We start from the raw sequence: 19,710 nt of genomic DNA on the forward strand, positions 1-19,710 counted from the left end.
TACTAGGCTCTGAATTCCTTTTCAGGAAATTACATATGAGAATTTGAATAATATGTTCCACAGACTAGGCATTTGATAAATATGTGCTAAAAGAGTGATGAAAGCACGAATGAACAAAGCATACTCTTAGAAACCATTTCAATATTAACAGTAAGAAGAAATAGAAAATGACTGTGATTTAATCATAGAACAAGTCTACAAATAAAGATAAGCTGCTTGCGTTGCCTGGGTGTAATGCCATTCCACAATGTGTAAGAAAGATGGTCGATCTGCATAGATGAAGCTGATTTTGAAATGCCCCAGGGAGTGGTTTGCAAATTGTGGCTTTGAAAACAAATTATGGTGGTAATAATGGAGATCCCCTCCTTCTCTCTTCCAGAGAAGTTCACTTTTTATTTGTTTTACTTATTTAATTTCAAAGACTTAAATGCTTATTGTAGGATGTGCAACATCATCCAATTTAAATTATATATGAAAACTCCTTACTAAAATGCATATTACAATTAAATGCAGTTTCTCATCAATAATAAACCAAACATGCATATATGTGCAAATAAACTTTTTTTTGCTACAAAAGCTTTTCAAAATGTAGTCTGAGCCTTTAAAATAGTCCTCTTGCTGCCTCATCAATGTACACTCCAACTTCAGCACATTTGAAAAGGCCATATTAAAACAAAGATGTTTTTATATAATATTAACATTGGTGTCTAGGCCCCTGATTTGTTGGTGTATGTGTGTGTTTTCTTTAACCAAATGATTTTGACAGCAGTGATGTGTTTACTTCCGCCATGAACAATAAAAAGGGTAAATGGTATGGTACACAGAACACAGAATTGGAAGCCAGAAAACTTGGCATTTAAGACAGATATGCTGTATAACCAGCCCTTAACAAGTCATTTAAGTGTTCTGAGTCTTGGTTTTCTCTGCCTGATAAGTGGAGGAAATAAGTAAGGTTAGCTATATTTTACCTTACTACTCTAAAATTGTAAAAGCTGCTAATAAGCAAAGAAAGTATAAAGTACAGTAAAACAAAAATAGAATACATTCTTTACAGAATTTTTAAAAAACATCTTTTCAATGAGAGGGCAGGGCGGGGTGAGGATGGGCTCCTGACTCCACTGTGGGGCAGGGCGTAGTTATCCTCCATTCTGTAATTGAACCCTAGCCCTCACCCAATCAATCAGGGTTAGCCGAGGCAGTGACATCACCAATGACCTGAGTAAAACCCCTGGACTGGGCACAATTCACTCTCTTCTGCCATGCTGCCGGCGTGTGTGGAACAGAGCCCATGCTAGCATGGAAAAGGCTCTTTTGTTTATTGCATCGGACTCGGCTCCCTGGTGGTCCTTGGGGATCATGAAGTCTGGGCGTAACATCAAATGATACCCTTAGTATACTTAATTACAAAACATCTGTGGCATTTTTATTAAACTAAAATTTTACAAGTTTCAAAGTGGAAGCTAAAGCACTTAGTCAAGAAAAGTTTTTATTTGCTTTCAAACTATAAGAGAAAGTTTATTTAGAAAATCACAGAGGGGGAAGCAAATGGCTCACTAATGTAGACTCCACAGAAAATGTCACTGCTTTTATATGTAATCACATATTGTGAGTGTATTATTTTCTTACACTCAAGAAATGGGCTCAAGAAACAAGTTATAGAGGCAACAAATACATAATTTTCTCTAACATTCATTTAGGAAAAGCTTGTACACATTAGGATAAAGTGGCAAAGTTAACCTAGAAACTAATAATTTCCAGTCACTCATTTCTAACCTTATGGTAGGCATGCAAACAAGCTTCTTGACCGAATTACATTTGAGTGCTCTGGCAGAGCTTGTCTCATATTACAAACCCAAGCACATAGGTGATTGCCTTTAGGAAGTCTAACACGAAAAACATGGCTACACTGCCATCTATTTTGTTCATTAATTTTTAAAAATATATTTTACATGTACATGAAATCATGTTTTTTGTCTTTCTCTGACTTATTTCACTAAGCATAATACTCTCTAGGTTCACCCATGTTGTTGCAAATGATGTTACTTTCTTATGGCAGAGTAATATTCCATTGTATGTATGTATCAACTCTTGATTCATTTGCCTTTTGATTGGGACATTTAATTTATTTACATTTAAAGTAAGTATTAAGCAAGTTGTGACTGCCATTTTATTATTTTCTGATTGTTTTCATAGTTGTTCTCTGTTCCTTTCTTATTCTCTTGCTCTCTTCTATTGTATATTGGATTGGATTTCTATAGTGCTGTGTTTGGATTCCTTTCTCATTATTTCTTGAACGAATGAATTTCCCTCTCTCAAAATTTTTTTTGTGTGTTCCATATATATTAAACTGTGTGTATAGCAGTCTATTTTAAGTTTATAGTTGCTTAAGTTTAAATACATTCTAAAATCATTACTGCATTGCCATTTTTACCCACTGCTACTTATTTTTGTCTTTTTTTTTTACTTTCTTTGTATGTGTATCCCTCAACTTATTGTAATTACAAATGATCTTCATATTCTTGCCTTTTAACCATTGTATTAACTTGAGTGTTTGTTGATTCACTGTTTTATTGTTTGCCATTGTCAGTGAAAATTTTTTCTGATATTGTATTATTTTTCTTCTTAGAGAAGTCCTTTTAACATTTCTTATATTACTAGTTTAGTGGTAATGAACTCCTTCAATTTTCTTTTGTCTGTAAGGCTCTTTATCTTTTCTCTGAATGTAAATAATAGCTTTGCTGGGTAGAGTAATTTTGGCTGTAGATCTTTGCACTTTATCACTTTAAATATTTTATACCAATCCCTTCTAGCTTGAAATGTTTCTTGTGAGAAATCAGCTGACAGTCTTAATGAGACCTTCATTGCAGGTAACTAAGGGTTTTTCTCATGCTACTTTTAGGATTCTCTCCTTTGGCCTTTTTATTATGCTGTGTCTCAAAGTGGGCATGTCTCCTGGTCTTGACAGAGTGGCCTTATAGAGTAGGTATGCTGTGTGGCTAATGGCACAGTCTCTCATCCACCTGAGCAGGGTGCTCCAGTGATGTCTCTTGTGTGGACTGAGTATGCTCTACTGTTGCAGTTGGTCCTTGACTGGTATTGGCACATCAGTGGGTGGGACTGACCTTTGGGCTGACTGGCTATGAGGACTGTCTTGTCTTAAATGGACAAGTTGTGCAGGGACAGACCCCATGGAGTAGGATTCAGTTGATACTGCCAAGTCCAAAACCCTTTGGGTTTGCTCTTTGTGACTAATTACTTTGTACTTTGGTGATGTCTGAAGCCAGTCACCAGGAGTGTTGGTTCTAGGTTCTCTTGGGAAAAGCTCTGATGTAGGCCAAGCTCAGCCTATGACTATTTTCCAGCCCTGGGCCACCTGATCAGAGGTACAAAGTGATCTGTGTTTTGTAACTGCCTGCACTGGGCGTGGAGGAGCCTGGGAATGGCCATGCTGTGCATGGAGGCTGGCTGCCACTAGGGTTAGAACTGGAGTCAGTTAGCAAGAGGCACAGGGCGTGAGGAGATCGGCTGCTACTTGTTTGGGGTTTGTAGACCTTTGATGGTGAAACAAGAATTAGGAGGATTTAGGCAGGTTTAGGGAATTTTTAGAATTAGGGCCCATGGAAAAAATCAAACATAGGTCTATAGAACCGGGAGAGGGTACATTTCCATAACACAAGGAAGCAGGAATAGGTATATTTCCATAAGACAAGGGAACTAGAAGTAGCCAGAAATGGTCTATGTTTACAAGACAAAGAAGGAAGAAAGCCCAGAAAGAAAAGAAGAATGAGGGGGGAAGGCATTACATGACCCATGTGGTGTTTAACCTCTGAGTTCAGGAGTCACTAATAGTAACCAATTCAAAAGGGAATATTGACCAATCAGAGGGATATCAGGGCACAGGAACTACAGCCTTTATAAACCATGGAAACAGGAAGTCAGTGGGGCCCTTTTTCCCCTCCCCATGTGGGAGTCCATTCTGTGGGACTCTTTCCCTCTCCCCACATGGAAGTCTGTACTTGTTCTTCAATAAATCTCCACCTTTGCTATACTACCCTCTGTCTTAGATTCATTCTTCAACTCTAACGAACAAAGAATATGGGCTCTGGTACAAAAATTCCATATCAGTGGGTTTTAGGAAAGTCCATAGCATGCTGCCAGGCCAGCCACTTGTGTGGGTTAGCCTGTAAGAGGTTTGGGCTGGGAAAATGAATTAGGTAAAGTGAGGTCTAAAAAAATCACCACCATGGGGTGAGTGCAGTTAGCTAGGCTGATGGAGTCTCACATTTAGCACCCAACTATGCCTGCAGGCTATGTTGGGGGGAAACAGCACAACAAAAGAACAATAGTGCCTGACAACACTTTAGTTCCCAAGAGGGCTGCCCATCTAGCCCTCGCCCTAAAGCCAGACAATTTGGTTCTTCCCTGTATGAACCTGACACTTGTTTTGAGAAGGTATCCCTTCTCTGGCATTTAGGGTGAGTGTAAACAAGTGAAACTGTACTAAGGCCCTGCTTTTTGTTAGTCCTCACTTGAAAATATTTTTTCTATTGATTTTTAAAGAAAGCAGGAAAGGAAGAAGAAGAGAGAAAGAGAAACATCCATGTGAGAGAGACACATCAATTGGCCCCGTGTGCTTCAACTGGGGCTAGGGATCAAACCTGCTACCCAGGTATGTGCCTTTGACCAGGAATCAAACCCATGAACCTCTAATTCTCTAGTCATTGAGTCACTCTGGCCAGTGCTCAGGCTTTTTAAGAGGACATCTGATACATAGCTGGATATTTTCTATGGTAGTTTTTGTTGTTGTTATTGTTGTTATTGTTGTTTGGATTCCATTGAGACTCAGTAGGATTTGCACTGCCTAGATGCAGGTGAATTCATGGAGCTGATAAATAATTTAAGCCTTTTCAATGAAGAGAGTCAGCTTTTCCATGACTTCATGCAATACTAATCTTGTACTTTTCTCTTCTCAAACTTATCAATACTGCAGATAACACTGTTATTCAAGACAAAGACACCAATCTTCAGGACCAGCTGCCTCATCTTGGGATCATTTTCTACATATATGCTTAGGTCGATGCCCTGGAGCACTTCTCAGATGTATCCTGGTGCCAGGGGAGCAGATTGTACATATACTGTGGCAGCTGAGACTTGCAAGTCCAAGGGTCACCGCACAGCACAGCAGGATGTTGATGTCAGCACAAAGTCTGCCCCTCTTTGTGTGACTAAAATATTTCCTTGTTTTCTGGAAAAGCTGAGGCAAGATTCCCTTTTATAAATCTTCATGTTCTTAAATGCTTAGAGCCAAAGCTCAGGCAAATCTCTCATAAGTGTCTAGTTTTCTGGAAAGTTCCCTAAGCAATTCCACATACTGCTCTGAAAAAGTCTCTGTTCTGCTTCTTCACACAGATGTTTTACATCCATTCTGCAATAATTACATCAATGTGGGTCTTGGAGAAGACTTCACATTACTCACCCTGGGACTGTCTCGATAGCAACAGCTCAATGGATCCGTAAACTTCACTCTGTCTCCAAGTTGAACCTTGTCAATAAGGTCACTGTGAGCGAAAGGATGGTAGTGTGATCATCTGTCCTGCAGGCACATTTTCAGAAGACTCAGAGTTTGAGTGTTTGCTTTCCAGGGAACACGAAGCAGCTGTGGGTCAGTGCCATGTTGTAGGTGGTGCAGGAGCATTCTCACAGGCAGGATCCGGTGATTCAGCCATGGTCCATTTCTACCAGGGCAGTGTGGGTGCACACCTAGCACTAGAAGAAGACTCCATGCCTCTCTGAAATCAGCTGGGACATCCTGATCACCACACCACTGATGGTGATGAGCTGGCTAATGACTTCTGCATCTCATATTCTTAGTCTTCAACACATTGAATGGTCCTACTTGAATCAGATCTTCTAAGACTCAGTCAGGTTCAATATCAAAGAAGATCTCATTGACAGCATATTTATAAGTTGGGATAACTTCCTGTGGGTAGCAGATGAACTGTCTGTAGAGATTTCTGTTAAATGACTTTATGTGTTTATAGCCTACATTTAAACATGGATACTCAATAATATTAAAATTCTCACCGAAACAGGTTTGACTCATGGATAGTGCGTCGGCCTGTGGACTGAAAGATTCCGGGTTCGATTCCGGTCAAGGGCATGTACCTTGGTTGCGGGCACATCCCCAGTAGGGGGTGTGCAAGAGGTGGCTGATCGATGTCTCTCTCTCATCGATGTTTTTCTCTATCTCTCTCTCTTCCTCTCTGTAAAAAATCAATAAAATATATTTTTAAAAAATTAAAAAATAAAATTCTCAAGCAGTTACATGTACAGAGGTTCAACAACATCTATGGAAATGCATTCTTCTTCTTTAGCCAGAGGATCAATAAAAAGATGGAGACATTTCTGAAAATTTTCTTTGTATGTTCACATATTTATATTTGTTCTACACATCACAAGCTTTGTGGCCTTGCTGGTCCCTACTGAAAACCTACCTGCAGACCCCAGCCAGGTGAGGCCTTTGCCTCAAGCGTGTGTCCCTAATACCGCTGCTTGGGGTTCTCTCTACCAAGAGCTAGGAGTACCGCATGTCAGTGGTGAACTAACATCAAATTCAGGGGAAATAGGAAAGAATGCATTAGAAGAGAGCTGTGAAACGATGTGTCCTGTGCGGCAGGGTTTGCAGGTCAGCTCCAGGCCAGGTCACCCCCAGTGGAGGCTCTCCTGTAGCGGGAGAGTCCTCTCCTCTGTGTCTTTGAGATTGCTTGATGTCCTCACTTGGAGGGAGGAAAGGTGATGGCCTCCAAAGCACACAGGGCTCCAGAGTGTACCTGGCAGGATGTGCTCCGAGATGTCCCAAGAGAAGTTTTTTATAGTTTACAATAACATAAAGTATTATAATTAATTGATAATTTTATTTGAAGATGATATCAATATCTAATGAAAAAGTGCAAGAGAATAAACTACAAAGAAAGAGTATCAAGATTTAAGTGCCAGAATTAATGAGGTCATTCAAAAAATATATCAAACTTCAATAACTTCCTATGTACCTACAATCACTAATTTAAAAAAAATAATACAATAAAATAATTCATGACAGTGTGCACACACACATGCTCACACACCAACAAATATACCCAAAACTCTGTAAAAGTGTAGGAGTAAATACAATGAAATATGTATGAAGAAACTATAAATCTTTACTGAGGGCTTTAAAGATGACTATATAGATAAATGCTTCATTCATAGATGGGAATATTCAATATTTTAAAAATTATTAACTCTCAAAAATATTCTATAAAATCCATACAGCTATGCTTGGGGAGTACTGATGCTATCTGGAAGAAATAAACAGTTGAGAATTAGCCTCTAATTTTTTACAGAAAGAAGAGAAATGTGGAAGCACCTGTTCTATCGATTCAAAAGATAAGTTATAAAGTTTCAACTTAAAAAAGAAATCATAAAGCTTCACCACCTCCCCTCTGTTGGACATTTATAGTGCTTAAGTCAATTGCAGTGCTTTTTAAATCTTTTGTCTCATCTTCCTAATTAGAATATAAATAATTCAAGGAAAGATTTGTTCTTTAGCTTCTTTGTCTCCTTGCAGCAGAACACAGGCTTTGTACAGTGTGTAGGGCATGTCCTAAGGTAGGCATTCAGTGGTTACTTGAATGTGATTAAGAATTTTATCACTAGAATGTTCCCATTGCAATAAACAGTCCGATCACATTTGTGATGTTTGGTCCTGACTTCTCTTTAAACTTTGCCCTCCCTTTCCCCCTTGGCTCCACTCATGCACAGGCTGATTTAAAAAGTCCATCCTAACTAGAGAGCATTATGCTAAGCAAAATAAGCCAGTCAGAGGAAGATAAATATCACATGGTCTCACTCATTTGTGGAATATCATGAACAACATAAACTGATGAACAAAAATAGAAGCAGAGACATAGAAGCATCAAACAGACTATACAACCTATGAAGGAAGGCAGGAGGTGAGGGGGTAAGAGAGCAACCAAAGAACTTGTATGCATGCATATGAGCATAACCAATGGGCACAGACAGCAGGGGTGTGAGTGGGGGGTAAGAGGTCAATGGGGAGGAGGGGGGAGACTCATGTAAATACTTTAAACAATAAAGAATTAAAAAAAAAAAAAAGTCCATCCTGCCTGGCCAGCATGGCTTCATGGTTGAGAATCTACCTGTAAACCAGGAGGTCACGATGGTTTGATTCCCAGTCAGGGCACATGTCCAAGTTGCAGGCTCCATCTTCATAGGGGCAGTGTGCAGGAGGCAGCCAATCAGTGATTCTCTCTTATCATTGATGTTTCTATGTCTCTTTCCCTCTCCCTTCCTCTCTAAAATCAATATATATATCTGGCCATTCTGCACCTCCTTCTTTCACACCCATGGGAATTTTAAGACACACAAATCTCCATACCAAGTCAATGGGAACTATTTCCAGCTCCAACCCCTAACCACTACGAAGGCCCAGACCAGGTGTCGGCAACCTACAGCTCCAGAGCCGCATGTGGCTCTTCTGAAGCTTTACCGCGGCTCCGACAACTGGCAAGCCCGTGTGAAAATGAAGGTAACATCTTACAGCCCTGATGTGCTGACACTATGCACTGAGGTTCAGGAGCAAAAACCCCATTAACCAGGTAAATTAAATATTTTAATTAGCTATTAATTTGCAAAAATATATTTTACGGGCCGAAACTGGTTTGGCTCAGCGGTAGAGCTTCGGTCTGCGGACTGAAGGGTCCCGGGTTCGATTCCGGTCAAGGGCATGTACATTGGTTATGGGCACATCCCCAGTGTGGGGTGTGCAAGAGGCAGCTGGTCGATGTTTCTCTCTCATCGATGTTTCTAGCTCTCTATCTCTCTCCCTTCCTCTCTGTAAAAATCAATAAAATATATTTAAAAAAATATATATGTGTGTGTATATATATATATATATATATTTTACGTTGTTAAGTGAAAAAGTCCTTTTTTTCTTCAGATTCACAGCACGATCCGGTATATAGCATTAAGGTAAGAAACAATATATGCAGTGTTATATTATATTTGTTTTAAATGTCGCAATGGTTTTGCAGCTCCCAGGTTTTTTTTTTCCTTCGAAAATGGGTCCAAGTGGCTCTTTATGTCTTAAAGGTTGCAGACTCCTGGCCCAGACCATTCCCTCTGCTTGGCCCAAGCTAGATTGGACCTGCTGGGGCACACTCTGCTCTCTCTAGGATAGGGGTGTCGAACTCAATCAGAGAAGGGGCCAAAATCTAAAATCCAGCCTAAATCGCGGGCCAAATGGTTTACTGAACAGTCATAAACTGTCATTGTGATGGAAACGCAGCGGAGTGCAGTGATGACAGCGCAGTGCGGGCCACATTGCAAGGCCTGGCGGGACGGATTTGGCCCGAGGGCCTTGTGTTTGACACATGTGCTCTAGGAGTTCCTATGTGAGTAAAACATTTTCTCTCAAATTCTCTTTGTGTGGAGTATTATCAGCCTGGATATCTGAATGAGATAACCAAAATACTCATATGAAGGAAAGCAGTATGACTGGGGGGAAAATCAAAATTTTAAGGTTATCTTAAAACATGAAACAAAAAATAAGAAATTGAAAATTTGCAATCATGTATATAATTTAAACTTAGTTTCTAAATACATAGAATAGAGATACTACTTTAAAAAGCATCACTAAGAGCTTACAGGGACAAATATGCAAATATTACTCCAAAATAGAGTTCATAGTTATTATATCATTGTTTTGATTATAAACTTTATTACAGCAACATTTTGCATATTGAATTGCTCCAGGAGAAAAAGCTACATTTAGTGGTGTCTTCATTTCCCTCTTATTGATACTCACACTACATAAGTGTTGCCTAAGCAACATCCTGAATATTATTCTGTCTTTATGAGATAGCTTCAGGAAAATGAATATATTCAAGTTCTGCATTTTAGCCAAACTATGAGTTAATAAATGAGTAGGTTCAGAATCATGTTCAGCAACCTCCCTTGGATCCATACTTGCCTATTCTTCACATAGATGGAGAGATTCTGGCAACACCTTGAGTTTAAATTTGACTGATCTATTTCCAGTTGAAAAATATTTCTCTGCCAATATATTCAATACATTTTCAAATACTTCTGTTGCTAAGAACCCAAATTCCCATGAAAGTGATTCTCTTGCAAAAAGGAAGCAGTACATGCCTGGCTGGTGTGGCTCAATGGTTGAGCATTGATCCATGAACCCAAGAGATCATTAGTTCAATTCCCAGTTGGGACACATGCCTGTAGGGGATGTGCGGATGGCAGCCAATAGATGTTTCACTCTCACATGGGTGTTTCTCCTTCTCTATTCTTTCTTCCCTTCCTCTCTCTCTCAAATCAATAAAATATTTTTAAAATAAAAATAAAATAAAAAATAAATACATTTTATAAAAGGAAGCACTACTAAGATAAAGATATAGGCTGGTCTCCATTTGAAACATTTCTTTCTTCCATTTCTTGGTTTTTGTATTTCTAGTTCATTTCTAATGCCAAATGTTGAGACTTTTCTTTGGCTTTTCTAAATCCATTCATGTTTCATTTGACTAGCCATTTCTCTTTTTGCTTCAGGAGAGAACAGCAAACATATGCCGAAAGAAAAAGGATTGGCAAAATAAAGAACATAAACATTCAAATGTCTGTCTCCTTTGTGTAAAGGGTACAGGAGAAATTTGTTTATTTTATTAATCATTTCATTTTAAATCCAAGAAGCTGTGCGAGACAAATGGAAAATGCCAGCAAGGATGACATGACAAAGAGGCTAATAAACTGCAGGATGCTTATACCACTGAGAGAAGCTGAGCAGCACAAACTGCCTCCCTGAAATGGAACAGGTAGCTAAGGTGAAACAAGTCACAGCCAGGCTCAGCACTACCCTGACAGCGAAGAAGGAGAAGAAGAATGCCCTCACGTAGCAAGTAGTTCCTAAATGTTGCAAATATTAACTGTTTATGAACTACATCTTCATTATAACATAAAGACCATCCAATGTCTCACCATGTATCAGCTAAATGGTAGAAACAACTAACTCTCTCTCTTTTTTTTTTCAGTGTAAAGAAAAAAGCTTTTTGCCTTTTGTGACAGGCACCAAACCAATTTAAACACCTCTAGCCCTAATAATATAACCAAAGCAATTTAAAGTATTTCAACCACTAACTTTTTAACCTAAGTAAAATTCCCTTGCAAATAAGTAAAGGCCCCTTTTTGTATGTGTGTACATTTCTGTCCTTTTACTTTTAATATTTCATTTCTCCACTACACTGTGTTGTGCTTTGAATTGGCAGCAAATTGGGGGGAGGGAGGGTTCCTTCTAAAAGATATCTCTTCAAAATATGATCCATTGCATCCTCTTTATGGAAAACCAGGAGGGAAATGCTGGTCAGAGGTTACCTTCTTGATGGTTTCCAGCATGGACCGCCCGCCCTGCCAGGGTTTGGAGCTCTTCCTGATACACGACAGGCTCGCCATGCTGTGCCACTTCCGGTCCTCCAGCTTCTTATGGAACGCATTAGCAAGCAGAAGCACCGTGTCATATATGTAAAGGTTCGAAATCTGAAAAGACATGACACAGTAATCATTAGACTCACCGACACCAGCCATCAAGAATATGGAGAAGATCATCAGCTCCGATGCCTCCGTTGGTGTAGTTAGTACATGGCTGGTTTGCTGGGTTATGTATGAAGCCGAAGGTTTCTTTTTTCATTTCCCTGGCAATTTTGCCTCTGACAATTGTATGCTTACCTGATTGTATGCTTCAACTGCCTTTTCAGCTTATTTAGGTGTGAAAGAGAAGATTTAAAAAAAGAGAAGTTCCGACAGAGGCAAGGCAGTTAGTGTCAGACCTCAGAAAATCAGTGGCCCTTATTTCTTTCTGAGGAGGTAAAGATCTAAGGGCTTAAGATTGGGAGCGCGCACTGAATAATACATTTTCTGAATATGTCAAGTTTTTGCATTCTGGTTTATTCAGATTGAGAAATATCAATTTGATCTTATCTATCAGATGAATGTGAGTGTCATAGGTATAAAAAAAAGAAAATAGCCATCTGTGTGAACATTTGTGTCTATGGGGATTCAGTAATGAAAAAAAAAAATGAGACAAAGTAGCACCATTTATAAATATCACAATAACCAAGAATCTATACAAAATTATAGATGTATGCACGTGCATTGCAACTCATTATAATGACATACCTTGAACTACTGACTTTGTGAATTCATGTTTACATTAAAGCTTTCTTTTTCTAAAGTAATCATATTATTATCTTCCTCCTATGTAGATTGAAACTGGAATTATAGAAATGCTTGTTAAGAGCTATTGCAGTATTACAGTTAACTCTTGCCAGAATTGCTGTCCATACTATTATTAATAACTACTGAAGGTGTCTATTTTTCAAATAAATTGGAAAATATTTACAAAATATAACACCAAGAGATATCTAGAGTTGATGTAAGTTGTTAAATGTGGCATTATAACCTTTATGAAGGAAAAATCAAACATAAAATTAAAAGTGACAAATCAGTCTGGCCAGCATGGCTCAGAGGTTGAGAGTCCACCTTTGAACCAGGAGGTCAGGTTCAGTTCCCGGTCAGGGCACATGCCCTGATGTGGGCTTGATCCCCAGAGTGGGGCATGCAGGAGGCAGCCAATCAATGATTCTCTCATCATTGATGTTTCTATTTCTCTTTCCCTCTCATTCCCTCTCTGAAATCAATTAAAAATATATACATTTTAAATGAGGAATCAACATAACTATGAAAATCAAATCCATCTTAGAGCATTGAAATATTTCCAGAAATTTTAGTGTCTTATCTCCCCCCCACCCCCCCATGAAAACAAAAGGGACAGCCTATTCACTGCCCTTTGCTTAGGAATCTTATAAGGAATCTTATAAAATTGCCTTCCCCCATCACAGAATAGTATTAAGTTTACCTATTAGGATAATGAGAGTTTGATACTATTGAGCAACTGTTAATAAACATTTTCTAACAGGGCCTGTGAGTTTTCTGTTATTAATTGGTAGATCTTTAATCATTTGTGTTTTTAAGCATTATTTGACATGCATAAAACTTATGGGAGGTCGTTCTTTCTTTAAAGAGACATTGGATATTCTTATGAACGATGTGAAATGCTGGTTTGTTTTTTGTAAGGACATATGAGAGAAGGCTATTCTCCACCCATCTCCTGAGCCTGCCTCCCATGCCCCTCCCCCTGACAGATAACCACTAGAGAGCCTGGGGCTGGGGCGGGGTGGGGGTGGGGAGTGAGGGGAGAGTGAGAGAGGTTTGCCCAAAATATGGTACAATAAATGAAGAGTGAGATTTGAAGTTAAAAGTGCCCAATGAATCAAAATTTAGTCTGAATTAGTCTGAAGACCCAAAAGGAGAACCTAGAAGAAACATGAAGACTGAGTAGGCTGTATCCAAAAATTTAGGACAAACTTTTCATAATCTCTCAATTATCTGCAATAATCTGGCCATTTCTAACCTCTCCCAGCATATTTGCGCTTGCGCTTGCGCTCACTCTCTCGCTCTCTCTCTCTCGCTCTCTCTCTCTCTCTCTCTCTCTCTCTCTCTCTCTCTCTCTCTCTTTTTTTCTCTCTCTCTCTCTTTCTCTCTGCTTTAAGTGCTTATATGAGATTGATGTGGAAGCATTCTTTGATGTCTATTTATCTTTCTCTAATTACTTAATTCCCTCTAATACTCAATTCCTAGGTACCAAACTAGGTGAATCCTACCCTAACAGCTCTCAGCACCCTCCCCATGTAGGGCTCATTGGGCAGTCTTTTTATCTCCTGTAACAACACTCAGTGCATACTTCTAATGAAACATATCATCATGCTAAGATTCTTTTAAAATCTGCCTTTCACACTAGAATATGAGTTTCTTCTGGCTGGGGGCTCATACTGTGCACATTTTCCCCTTTGTTCTTTTGTTTCCTTCATTCTTTATTTCCCCTTGAGTTAGCCTAGAGCTTAGCACATGCAGCGATTTGTTTTTTGATAAATACATATAAAAATAAAGGGGGGGAAAGAATATCAAATTTAACAGCGGGTAGGTTTGATAGAAGTCAAGCAGTGAGAAGCTTGACAACACGAATTCCAATCACACCTGACATGTCTGTGGCACAGTCTCTTTTGCACACCTTGAGGCATGTACTTGGGGCATCCATGCTGGTTTGAAAGGTGAGTGCATTGAACTCAATATGTGACAGATGATATAATCAAATGACTGCCTCTTCTCATTTGCCCATATTCCAAACTGCAGAACCCAAAGGGGATGTTGGCATTCTCTGAGCTTTGAATTCCTACTCTTCCTCCTCCTCCTCCTTCTTCTTTATTTTTCTTTTTGTGTTTTAGGTAAGTGCCTATTCTCCTTTGAAGTTTGTGCTCTTTCCCATGCCACACTTTATTAGCCCCTTTCTGCCATCCTCTGCTGACCTTTGACTCCTCCTTCACAATGATCCCAAACTATCCTCTTGCATTATAAAGATCATTTTGATTTCCACAACCATGATCTTTACTTCCATTCTGGCTACAACCAATATAAGTAACTATTCACTAGACACAAACACACACCACCTCTAATATCTTAAACACCAGCATCCCACCATGTAACCAATCATTTCTCTCTACCTTCCTGTCACTACACTTGTTTTCTGACTTCAGTGAATCACCATCACCCACTTCCTCCACATAACAACCACCCAATATTTCACACCATCTATTACTTGCTCTGAAACACTTTCTTTACTTAAGGTGTTTATCATCTAGTATAATTTCTAGGCTGTTCATCATCTCAGCTCTCTTCTCTGTCTTCCTTTTATGTTTCAATGTTTCTGATCAAAGTCTGACACTCAGAACTGACATATTATTGCAGAGATGATCTAACTAGGAGATAGATACGGCCTATCTCTTTTGGTCTTAGCAAAATGCTTCTGACATAGAGACCAAGATTCCATTAGAAAGGTTTAGAGGACATATGCTCTGTGCTATGCTCATACCAAATCTAACTTCATCTCTACAGTCATAAACAGCTGTCAAACTAGGTCCCATTCATCTAGACATCCTGTAATTTATTTTAAACCTATACTTTATCTCTGTGAAATTTCAACTTTCAGGCTTATTATTCAGTAAATATTAACACCTTGGATCTTGATTATATAACACAATATAAACTTTCTCCACTAGCTTTATGTGATTTATTTATTTATTTTTTAAATATATATATATATATTTTTTTCTTATTTTTTATTTTTAATATATTTTATTGATTTTTTACAGAGAGGAAGGGAGAGAGATAGAGAGCTAGAAACGTCGATGAGAGAGAAACATCGGCCAGCTGCCTCTTGCACACCCCATACCGGGGATGTGCCCGCAACCAATGTACATGCCCTTGACGGAATTGAACCTGGGACCTTTCAGTTTGCAGACCGACACTCTACCACTGAGCCAAACCAGCTTCGGCTGATTAAAAAAATTTGATAGGCATATTTTTTTCATTTTTCTTCATGTATTTATAAACATTTTAAAATATTAGACCCAAGAATAAAATTTTCTGGGTGACCATAGAATAGATCCTTGTAGGATATTTATCATTATGGTTTGAGTATTCCTCTAGTTGCACACTTTACAAACTGAGGGTAACAAAAGACCTGGTGGTAAATTGTGGATATAAGGAAATATTCAAACTAAGGAACATATCTTAGCCATGTCTGAGGTATATCAATTTTGCTTAAAGATTTGCGGGGTGTGTGTGTGTGTGTGTGTGTGTGTGTGTATGGAAATAACTAAAAAAAATTTAGCTGGTAAATTATCTAAAATAAACTCATGTATTATAACTTTTAAAGAGAATAATGAGACTTTAACATATTTTGAACTTTAAAAAAAACATCTGAGATCAGAATGTTCACTAACTTCTGTTCTTAGGAGACCTTTTGTCAAATGTTTGACTGACATCAATCTACCTAGACTTATTAATGTCTTTGCAAAAGGATTTCATAAGAAATTTGTCAAACCCTATGTAAAAATCAATATACAATAAGTATATTTATGACATTATAACCTAAAAATTCATCTAAGACTTACTTTGGCAGCATTTGCTTCTTAGAAAGTCCTATTGTCTTATTTAAAGTTCCCTAAACAATATGTATAATACTATATCCTAAAGTTCATGTAGATATTAATTTTAGTATATTAAACTCTGATTATCAAAATTTTTTTGCTTTACTTTATAAATTAGGACATTCACCAAAGTTTTCTTATACTTGAATTCTCTTCCCAAGTATTTCTCTAGTACTTATAAATTATAATGTGTGATCATATTCACTTGCTTAGCCTATATAATAAAGGGTGAATATGCCAATTGACCATCACTCCAACACGCAAGATGGCCACCCCCAAGTGGACACAAGATGGCCTGCAGCGGAGGGCAGCTGTGGGAAGGAAGTTGGGGGGAATCAAGCCTGCAGGGGAGTGCAGTTGGAGGAACCAGGCCAGCAGAGTAGGGCAGTTAGGGGTGACCAAGTCAGCAGGAGAGGGCAGTTAGGGGCAACGAACTGGCAGGGGAGCAGTTAGACATGGATCAGGCTGGCAGGGGAGTGGTTAGGGGGTGATCAGGCTGGCAGGCAGAAGCGGTTAGGGGCAATCAGATAGGCAGGCAGTCAAATGGTTGGAAGCCAGGAGTCCTGGACTGGGAGAGGGATGTCTGACTGCCCTTGGACATTCCTCGAAGGGCCCCAGATTGGAGAGGGTGCAGGCTGGACTGAGGAACACACAGATTTCATGCACCGGACCTCTAGTTTATTATTAAGAGCAATTATTTTTCAAGCCTATTTATTTTTAATATTCCTTTATTTATTTATTTTTGTTTATATATATATATATATATATATATATATATATATATATATATATATTGATTTTTAGAGACAGTGGAAGGGGGGGAGAGGCAGAGAGCTGATAGAGACACATTGATTGGTTGCACGCACCCCAGCCAGGGTCAGGGCCAAGGATTGAGTTTGCAACTGAGTATATGCCCTTGACCAGAATTGAACCTGGAATCCTTCAGTCCACAGGCTGATCGATGCTCTAGCCACTGAGCCAAATGGGCTAGGGATCATTTTAGAACAATAAGACACACTCTTACAATCTCCAAACTCCTGTTTATTTCTAAAACAATGGTTAATTTTTAAAATGACTTTTATTTAAACCTTTGCAATTTGAAGACAGTTTTTTTAGATGGAGAAAACAGAAGCAAAATGATTTAAATGTTTCTGTTTTCTCTCCATTATCAGTAAAGCTAACATTGGTTTCACCAAGCAATAAGCTCACTCCCTATTTGCTAAAAACTGTTTCTAGCTAAAATATTCACTTAACACTAGAGACCCGGTACATGAAAATTCATGTACTGGAAGTGGGGTCCCTCCTCCTGACCTGCCTCCTCTCACAGTCCAGGAGCCTTCAGAGGCAGGAGGTGACCCAGCAATCAGGGGAAGGTGACGCCCCATTACACCTCTGCTGCTGCCACTGCCAGCAGTGCAAGCCTTGGCCGGCCCTGTTTCATGAGCCTTGGGCATCCCTGGGCGGCTGGGTGGCTAAGGGGATTGGGTACTCTGGAGGCAGGCACGTGGCACGGCTGGGCCCCCCTGGTTTTGGTGGATGCCTGCTGCTCCAGCAGGGCTAAGGGAACTGGGCACTGCCATCTTGTGGCTGTGGAAGCCGCAATCTTTGACAGTGTGGCAGTCAATTAGCATATTTCCTCCTTATTGGATGTGGGAACCACCATCTTTGCGATGGTGTGAGGGTCAATTAGCATATTCTCTCTTTATTAGATAGGGCTTATTTTGCAACTTCAGCTAACCCTTGAATTTATTCTTCTGGCATTGATTTAAAAAATTTGGAAACTTTTTTTTTTTTTTTTCCTTTCTAAATCTTCTCTTTCTGTGCATATTAAAATATATAATAGCTCAGAGATCTGTACACAGTCTCATTGTACCCTCTTCTCCTTTGTTGTGTTGATTGTGATTTTATGGTAGATTTTTATTTTTAGAGCTCACTTGAGTCATATTTTCAAATCTTTATTTTTTTGAGTTATTTTTATTTATTTTTTATTTTTTTAAAATATATTTTATTGATTTTTTTACAGAGAGGAAGGGAGAGAGATAGAGAGCTAGAAATGTCGATGAGAGAGAAACATCGACCAGCTGCCTCCTGCACACCCCCTACTGGGGATGTGCCCACAACCAAAGTACATGCCCTTGACCAGAATTGAACCTCGGACCTTTCAGTCCGCAGACCGACGCTCTACCACTGAGCCAAACCTTGCTAAATACAAGTGTCTGTGATTATATTGACCTGAATTGTGTTTTTTTAATATATTTTTTTTATTGATTTCAGAGAGGAAGAGAGAGAGAGAAACATCAATGATGAAAGGGAATCATTGACCAGCTGCCTCCCACATGCCCCCTATTGTGGATTGAGCCTGCAACCCAGGCATATGGCCCAGGCTGGAATCCAACCTGGGACTGGGACTCCCCCTACCCCCCCACCCCTGTCCATAAGCAAATGCTCTATCCACTGAGCCAAACCAGCCAGGGCTATCTGAATTGTTTTTATTGATGAACTTCAAGACAAGAGTGTCACTTCTAACCACCTACTCCTAAATTCTCAGTATTTTTCTTGTTGCTTTGTTTAACGTTAGTGAGATAATAGCTTCACTGAGGCAAGCCTCTATTGCTCTGCTTTTAGTGAAACATTTTAAATTCAGGAGTCTTGCATTTTAGACTCAATTATATAAATCTTCACTTATCAAAGTGTCTGTCAGTTTTCCTTTTATATATTAATTGTTTGGTTAAATTCTATTATTACATAATAGGGAAGTTACTATGTAACAAACCCTCAAAGAAAAAGTAATTGTCTTGGCTTCTCTCCACCGGTGTGTTTGAGGGAAGTAAGGTGAAGGTGTGGGATAGAGGGGTGGTGCTTCATCTACGTCCTTAATTCATCAGATAAGTCAGGGAATATAAAGCTAAATAAAATATCTGTTTCCTCGATTTCAAGAAATTAATTAATTGAATATGAAGGGTTACTCTGTTGGATTGAGGTGCTTTAAAATCTGTGTAGCTACTTCCTGCTTTAACAATTTGTATTCTTTCTGATACTTCTCTTTACAGAAAACAGTATTGAATATTTCAAGATTTTTCTGAATGAAAATTCTTTCATGTTTTTCTACAATTGAAATTCTATCATTTCCACATCAATTATACTCATGACCAATTCATATGGAAAGCTAGGTCATTATAAGAATTCAATAAGACAGGCATTAAAATTTAAACAGGTGTTTATACTTCAGAGTGACTTATTTTGACCACTGCCTTCTTCTTAATTACTACATTGAAATCAACAAATATTCACAGAGGTGCAAAGCACTGGGCCAGGTACGATGGGAAAAGGAAAGATAGACTAGTAATTCATGGGGCTTTATGATATCATGTGCTGGAGGGAACCCATTCTAAAAGAGCTTAAAATCGAGTAGGAAACAACGTTCTACGGGCAATGATCCCTAATGGGCTGCCCAGTATTTCACACAGCTCCCTGCAATGGTAGTAAGTATGAAAAACTAGTTTGAGTATGTTATAATTCATTTAAAAAGTCCAAGCATAACTAA

At 38.9% G+C, this 19,710-nt stretch overlaps 1 protein-coding gene across 1 annotated transcript in view; it reads right to left on the reverse strand.

Moving 5' to 3' along the window:
- The window catches only part of GRID2 (glutamate ionotropic receptor delta type subunit 2), a 1,260,684-nt gene that overhangs the window by 490,395 nt on the left and 750,579 nt on the right, over positions 1 to 19,710 (reverse strand). The window contains exon 7 of the mRNA XM_036411398.2: positions 11,437 to 11,598. Within this exon, the coding sequence (XP_036267291.1) occupies positions 11,437 to 11,598 (162 nt within the window). The remainder of the gene's footprint in view (positions 1 to 11,436; positions 11,599 to 19,710) is intronic.

The sequence above is a fragment of the Pipistrellus kuhlii genome, unplaced genomic scaffold, assembly GCF_014108245.1.
Source record: "Pipistrellus kuhlii isolate mPipKuh1 unplaced genomic scaffold, mPipKuh1.p scaffold_m20_p_1, whole genome shotgun sequence".
NCBI classification, from domain to species: domain Eukaryota; kingdom Metazoa; phylum Chordata; class Mammalia; order Chiroptera; family Vespertilionidae; genus Pipistrellus; species Pipistrellus kuhlii.